At 29.2% G+C, this 7,564-nt stretch overlaps 2 protein-coding genes across 3 annotated transcripts; both read right to left on the bottom strand.

Annotated features, from left to right (window-relative positions):
• Positions 1 to 261: 261 nt before the first annotated feature.
• On the bottom strand, positions 262 to 1,170 carry LOC112598829 (piggyBac transposable element-derived protein 4-like). The gene is made up of 3 exons (XM_025345464.1): positions 623 to 1,170; positions 402 to 472; positions 262 to 350 (listed from the first exon to the last, which is right to left on the bottom strand). The coding sequence occupies exons 1-3, from the start codon at positions 1,168 to 1,170 to the stop codon at positions 262 to 264; spliced, it is 708 nt and encodes a 235-aa protein (XP_025201249.1).
• LOC112601700 lies at positions 579 to 2,052 on the bottom strand. Of its 2 annotated transcripts, none has more exons than XM_025349443.1 (3): positions 1,786 to 2,052; positions 1,454 to 1,631; positions 579 to 1,354 (listed from the first exon to the last, which is right to left on the bottom strand). In XM_025349443.1, the coding sequence occupies exons 1-3, from the start codon at positions 1,940 to 1,942 to the stop codon at positions 1,324 to 1,326; spliced, it is 366 nt and encodes a 121-aa protein (XP_025205228.1). In that variant the 5' UTR covers positions 1,943 to 2,052; the 3' UTR covers positions 579 to 1,323. The 2 variants fall into 2 exon arrangements, with proteins under 2 accessions (XP_025205228.1, XP_025205238.1); XM_025349453.1 differs by having other exon boundaries at positions 1,454 to 1,601.
• Positions 2,053 to 7,564: the final 5,512 nt, after the last annotated feature.

Genomic DNA, 7,564 nt, shown 5'->3' with positions numbered 1-7,564 from the left:
ATTCTTGACACATATACATTGTATCCTTTCTTTTGTTGTTTCTGGTACAAACTATACATTTTCTTCTTTGTACTTTTCCTGACTCTAATTTTTGAGAAAAAATGGTTGATCTTTAATGCAGAGTCTTCCTCTGGGGCTTATTCTATTAGCACCATATTTTTCTAATAGTTGTCGAATTACTTTAAGTTGGAAAGTTGCAATTGGCATATTCTGTCCAGTGACTTTTAAAAGCAGAGAATGCATTTAAAAAGCTTAAATCAATCAGATGAAAAAATATTTTTTGTACCATTTGCTGGTTTTTCTAACACATTCTACTGAACTTTGTAGTATATCTGTCTTATCAATACTACCTATACATTGATTATAATTATTTATGCAAATTGGTTTTATTACAAGATTACCTTTACAGTCCAACTTGCCAGAGTCATCTAGTTTATCATCAAACTTAGTAGATAACATGAATACTTCTCTTCTGTCAACCCATTTCAAAACCATAATATTTTTAGTATGAGCGCTTTGTACATCTCCAACAACTAATTTATTTTTCAACTCGGGCATTCCTCATCTGTTTTTTTTTACTGTTCCTGTTATTGTAGTTTTTTTTTTTTTTTTGAATAAATACTTTGCTAATATTAGGGAAGTAAACCAATTATCAGTATACAAGTTATATCCTTTGTTCAAGTATGGTGCAATATAAGTTTTTACAACAGCTCCTGATATGCCAATATTTGCATCATATGGAAGTAATCTTGTTTCAGCTTCAGTATACATAATGAAATCAAGGATGAAGTCGGTCTCAATGTCACAGAGGACAAATAATTTTATTCCAAAACGATGCCTTTTTGTTTTGATAAATTGTTTAAAGCTTAGTCTATCTTTCCAGAGGACTAAGCTTTCATCAATTACTATATTTTGAAAAGGCACCATTCCAGCCTTAAAATTTGTGTGAATTTCATCTAATATAATATCTAATTTGAATAGACGGTTTCTTTTTTCTTGATTGTCATTGTTGCAGAAATGAAGCATTTGAAGTAATAATAAGTATTTGTTTCTAGAAGTTATTTGTCTAAAAATTGGTGAGCTCAGTAATGGGTCAGTAGACCAGTAGTCTTTGATGTCTAGTTTTTTATTTCTTGACATCAATATAGTAGTTGCTAAAAATGTAAACATCTCACCAACATTTCCTTCCAAGCATTGACTCTAGATTGATGTGAAATTTCATTGGATACTGTTCAGCGTACCTTTTTGTCTCAAATACTACTTTGCCAAGTAAAAATTCAGAATTAAATGCTTCAAAAAACTCTAGTTTACTTGAGTTGCTATTCAAACCAAATTCGTGTTTTTGAACTCCACACTAAAAAAAAAAGACATTATAACAATTGTAGGTAATGTGATATAGTTATAATAGATTAGTTCATTATCATACATAATGCAACAGGCTACCAGTATTTACCTTGGATGAGTCAAAATAATGTTCTTTTGGCCTAAAGTTTCCTTTAGTTTTCCATTTAAAATTTGGTGTCTGTAATGGTATTTTTTTTCTCGCCTAACTGGTGCTATTGTACGTAGGTCTATTGGAGAATGATAAGAAGACAGCGGATCTGAAACCACCAGCTCAATCACCTCAATATCTGTTACACATTTTTATATATAAATACATGATCAAAATAAAATACAATTAAATACATAACAGTTTTAGTTTGTTTTACAACAACTAAAATATCAAATTATATAGTAATATATAAAAATATGTATATATATATATATAATATATAAAATACATACCATCATTCTCGATATAAAAATTTATGTCATCTATAAATTCATCTTCTGATTCTTCGTTTGCAATAATCTCATCTAAATGGAGTAAAATGTCCTCGTCTGAGATCATTTTCAGTTCTTGAAAATTATTGAAATATTTCAAACAACTCAGTAGTGTCATATATTATACGGCACAATATATTATACACGAGCCAGTGAAATGATTACGAAATACAAACGGATCGAATAAAAAATAATATAATAATTACTATAAAGTAGAATATTATAACCGTTCACCTCAACTTACTTTCAATTTTCAAACAATAATATCAGAAAAATATAACGTTTATACGAAAAATTGATAAACAGCACATGTTGGTTATCACTGAATGAACAAAATAATTAAATCACTTATAACTTCATTGATATTTATCCGATATTTTTTTGCTAAACGTATTTGGATTCGTCTTTGAATTTTTAATCTAATGGTATACATTTTAATATTGATAACAGCAGTAAATGACTTTAACAAGCAAAGACGCATATATGCGTCCATGCCTCCATGGCAGTCATGGCACTTGACGGTTGTTGTATGACCATGACGTATGCATATTTGCGTCTATAGCACTCAAAGGTTTAATGTTTAATGATTATTTTAAAACAATAATGAAAATTTTAAATCTTATTAAAATTATTTATCAAATGTTACGGTTATTATTTCTAAAATTGTATGTTGTTTTTCAATTACGAAAAACAAATTACAATCTGTATTTGAACTAGTTTAGACGTTATTTAATGTGTATAATAAAATTGTATTTATTACTATATTGTAAAAAGCATTTTACGCATTAAAATCGAATACAAATATACAATACATATTATGTAATACATAACAATACAAGTTATGTATTATTCGACGACGTCGCTCGAGTAAAAATGAAACTGAAATGGGCGATGCACCCGCGACGAATGGTAATAAGTAATAACTAATAGTAATCGGGAACTTCTTGTTTCTTAAATGCAAGTTAAAATAAATTAAACTTAACTGGCTCAATCTATTGTCTACACACATTTATTGAATAGTAAAATCGATCGAGTAATAGCCTTTAATCGTGGCTTTTATATTTCAATGCTATTATTACGATACAGTGTTAATAATATAATTTTTCATTAAAAATGACTTAGTGGCTTTTGAGTCTGACGTAGACTAAACAAGAAAGAAACATTAATCTAAAAATATTATGTATTATATTATATGTGTAATATTATAACGTGCAGGGAACAGTGTTCGAAAAAGAACATCGCTCTTTTTTTTTTCTAAAGGATAACGTCAACGATTTTCATATTTTTAGTGGATTTGAACGATTTTTGGGGCGCTCAAATTTATTTACCATTTAATGTGAATATCTAAAATTATATCTATTCTAAAATGTATTTGTTTATTATGTAAATTAATTAGAAAAACATAAATCGAATACGTGAAATAATTCCAGCGGGCCTCGACATACGACGTCAATGATATGATTTCCATGATTTCCTAATCATTTAGTGTATCTAACCAGCTAATTGCATTGAAAATGCATTTAATCGTATAGCGGTGTACCCACGGGCAAGTAGACTTCATCGTTTATTATCAGCTGCACCGTCAAATTTATAACTATATTATCATTCCAGGGAATTACAAAACGACGGTGATGACACGCACAGATAATAATTGTGAACTGTACCAAGAACTGCAGTGAATGCGGTCTACATTTCATTTGAAGGTATTGCAGTAAAATAATAATAAATCCAGATCTAGAAATTTTAAATTTCTTAAAAAATTAAAAATATCGATTTAAAAAGACTACCTATTTGTATCTCTTAAAGTACCTATTATCCAAATTTGTCCAGTTTAATGCAGGTTTACTCTCCGGTGCAGCTCCCCTGTAGAAAGGTTATTTAGTACTGCAGGGAAGAGTGTAGTGACAATAGTGACATCGAGAAACGTCATAGACTAAGGTGATGATATTTTTGAAAACTTAATTTTATCAAAACTGAAAATGATGTTTCGAAGTTCAATAAAATGTATAAGTAGTTTTTGTTATTTATAAGTACCTATCTATTATAATATGATTTTATATTATAAATTTATACAGTTATACCTACAGTCATATTTTATTTAATGTTATAATTTATAACTTATAAAGTTATAATTGTAAATAAAGATGCAAGTTGTTTTTATTTTTATTCAATAGAGTTTTAAAAATGTATAAAATTAAAATATAAATTAATTATTTATCATGTACCTACTCAACTTTTTTTGTTTCAATATTTGAATAGTCTCGATTGTGTGTATTGAGGATTATACTTACATTTTTTTCAATTTAATCTAAATTTAAGTCTCCTACAAAATAGTTCTTTTTATTAACATTACAAAGACTGAAAAAGTAGTTAACTTTTCTAAAGAGACCCGGCCCCGTTTTTTGACTGCGTGTTTTATGTATCGATCTGCTAAATTTATCATACTATAGAAAATCTATCAAACTCTTAACTCAAATAATATATAAGATATTAAAAATATTATTCATACACTATTAATGTTTTTATGCTCCAAAGTGTAAATTATGTTTTTATTTTTAAGTTGGGTATGTTTATGGGTTTTAATATTGACTGCAGGTAAACGGTGTATACAAATAAAAAAAACTTAAATGAACACATTAATTTTTCAAAAGAACGTGAACTTATTTATTTGAAAAAATGAATGTGAACGTAAACGAATTCAATTTTTTAGTGAATGTTCTGAACATTGCGTATGCAATAGGTACACTAACTATATTTTATTTTAAGGGGTTCTTGTCTATGCTAAGTCCTGAGCTGTATTTTATTCAAAGTAATATGTGTTAGGTACTGTATACTTTTCTTATTATCGAATACCTACCGTTTAAATACTCTTAATATAATAGTGTTAGGTAAATATGAAAATTAGTTACAAATAGTTTCAGTTAACGACTTGAGCCAAATTTGACTCGTTTAAAATATGTAATAAGCCTATAGGTATACATTTCGTTTACACAATTATTACACCACAACGTTTACCTGTTTCAACCTACATATAACCTGCGATTATTTTTAATATAGGCTTTAGGCTATATTGCATATAGTTAGATGTATTTGAAAAAAAAAATCGGTAACTACTAATGTAGGTAAAGCTTTTAAAATATTTTTCTAACAACTTAATTTATCACTAACCTGTCCAGGCTTGCAAATTTTGAGTGAAGATATTGAAGACTTGAAGAGTATTTTCATGAATTTTGTTTAACGATTTCGGACGGTCTATCGTCTACAAAAATTAGTTTTCCCAACAAAATTTAGGCGAATATGAGCATATCACGCGTTTTACGAGAAATAAGAATAATTTTACAGTGGATTTGCTGGTCAATACTTCTACTGCACGTCTAAGAGTGTATTACATTATATTGTGCGTGTATACTTGGCATAGTTATAAAATTACATAATATCCTACAGTGACGGGTATCCCGTGACAAAAGCTATACTTATAAATTATAATATTATGATAGTATTAATGTTGCTACTCACCGAATTGAAAAACTGTTGGAAGACCATAATATTACGAGTATGTGCGAGGATGTAGCGCAACGCAGGAAAAACCGCGTTATCCACGTGAGCGCATATTTCTTACGCAATTCTGTGTCACCGTTCATTCAGTCATGGGCCACGTGATAATCGAAATAAATAAATTTCAGTTCTGCATCAGATTACAGTGATGAATTCGATGAAATTATTTTGTTGTATTCGTTGACTTAACGTAAACAACTGTGAAAAAAAGAAAGAAAAAGTCATCGTTTCCCAAATGTCATTTTTGAACTTGGCCTTCATATAATGAACATGATTACTATATAAAGTATCAAAATATAATACTTTGTGATGTCGGACGGCTTCAATTCAAGTCTCTTACATCACCAATTAAAAAGAAAAATGTTGACTTGATTTAAAAATTAAAAGTTTGAAATAATTATGGTGTATTGAAAATTGTCCAAAGCTTTTGCAATAATTGCTGATTATGTTGGCCGCTATTGACTAGAAATCAGTTCTGGTCAGTGACAATATTGGTTCCATTGGATCGTCTTTATAGTCCATGAAATGGCACGCATTAAACGGATCATCAATTGTCGATGCAGTCGCCGTGACGGACAGCGCGCGATGCAATGGCGAACGGTCATGCGGATTTTTCATCGTAGAAATTCCTAAAAATAGTTATTTTTACAATAAAGTTCAAAATATTATCCAAGGAAATGACAAACGAAAGAATTGCAAAATCAATAGATTTTAGTCAAAATGTTCACTGAGCGGAGGACAATATGCTATAGAACTTAACACGAAGTACCTATTTACAATGACGATAAAAAGAGTGTTTTGTTTTTTTATTACGTCAAGTTTCTATAAGCAGAACTTTTTCAAGCAGGTTTGGAAATAATTTCTGGTTATTTCGTTTTTCAAAGAGCTAGAAATTATGCATGGTCACATGCAGTGAATAGGTACCGTGTTAATTGGCCATTAGTTATATTATATTAATATCATAGAGTATTGTTAGAACAGTACCTTAACTATTACTAACACTTGAATTGAAAATAGATTATAGATAATTTAAGTTAAATACATTTTTATTAGTTATTAATTTTACATTCTCGAACTCGCTGATCTACAACTCTACGTATCCGACCACAGCTTACACATTTACCAATTATGATTGAGGCTTATAAGCTATAAAATCAGTCTGTGAGACCGATGGTCTTAATTTAAATCGTCAGTCTTTCATTAGAACACATCAAAAGTACCTATCTGTGCTGATTACTTAAAAATAAAAGTAAATAAAAATGGTTCTTACTGTTCTTAGTGTTCTTACGTTTAGGTAATTTAAATAACAACTAGTAATATTGGATATTAAATATCCTAATTAATTTGCAAAATAAATGTACAGCCCATTCATTAACAATATTTATTATTGTATAGATACCGAATAAAAATATGAAAAAACCATTTACTAATCAATAAAAAAATCAATTGAAAAATGCGATTGCGATTGTGTATATTATATTATTTAAAAACTCAATAATTTTAAAGCTACATCTTACATTATTCAATGGTTTTCCATGCTACGGGAAAATTTGAAGATGAACACATTGTTTTATTAGCTTCTATCATCAAACCCTGTCTAGTGTCATTATATTTAATGATCAACTTATTTTCTATGTTTAAGAGACACATCTATCTTCACATTTTATAGCCGTTAAAAGCCTTACAAGGTCACTAAGTTTAATCTTATACCACAGTTTCCACTGTTCTCGTACACTTTTAGAACTTATGTCAGTACCAAAAGTTCTTTGGAACCGATTCCAAATGTAGCTTGAACAGTAAATCCTCAAATATTAAATGATACCGTTACCGGCGTTATCTTCAAACGTTTAACTGATCTCTGTGTCGTCTGAACTGAGGTATCATAGAATATCTGAAAATATCTGTACTTATATATAACAGGCAATGTTTTGACTAAACTATGATAGCTTTACTAGCTAGAAACATGGAATTTTCAGACCACAATATAAGGGTATTTTATTAGGGAAGGAATTTAAAAAAAATTATATTTCAAAGACGGCTTCACAAGGATTTTATTTCAGTAGACGGAACTATACCTTTTATTTAAATTTCCGATCCAGGTACGGTGCAGTCTGAGTTTTTAGAATACAATTTGACGTTTATGTACCTATGGCCAAGATAATCCCACGAGTCTTCAGTTGAACTT

Source organism: Melanaphis sacchari, unplaced genomic scaffold (genome assembly GCF_002803265.2).
Source record: "Melanaphis sacchari strain LSU unplaced genomic scaffold, SCAv2.0 Contig0_pilon_pilon, whole genome shotgun sequence".
NCBI lineage: Eukaryota > Metazoa > Arthropoda > Insecta > Hemiptera > Aphididae > Melanaphis > Melanaphis sacchari.
Note: the sequence above shows the minus strand (reverse complement) of the source record. Positions and strands in the feature narration are given on the sequence as shown.

Coding starts and splice junctions, on each gene's coding strand:
- LOC112601700 (XM_025349443.1), bottom strand. CDS start 1,942: ATGACACTACTGAGTTGTTTGAAATATTTCAATAATTTTCAAGAACTG. Junction 1,632..1,785: donor TTTTTATATCGAGAATGATG/GTATGTATTTTA, acceptor AATGTGTAACAG/ATATTGAGGTGATTGAGCTG. Junction 1,355..1,453: donor ATTATTTTGACTCATCCAAG/GTAAATACTGGT, acceptor TTTTTTTTTTAG/TGTGGAGTTCAAAAACACGA.
- LOC112598829 (XM_025345464.1), bottom strand. CDS start 1,170: ATGTTTACATTTTTAGCAACTACTATATTGATGTCAAGAAATAAAAAA. Junction 473..622: donor ACTTCCCTAATATTAGCAAA/GTATTTATTCAA, acceptor ATGGGTTGACAG/AAGAGAAGTATTCATGTTAT. Junction 351..401: donor TGGCAAGTTGGACTGTAAAG/GTAATCTTGTAA, acceptor ATCAATGTATAG/GTAGTATTGATAAGACAGAT.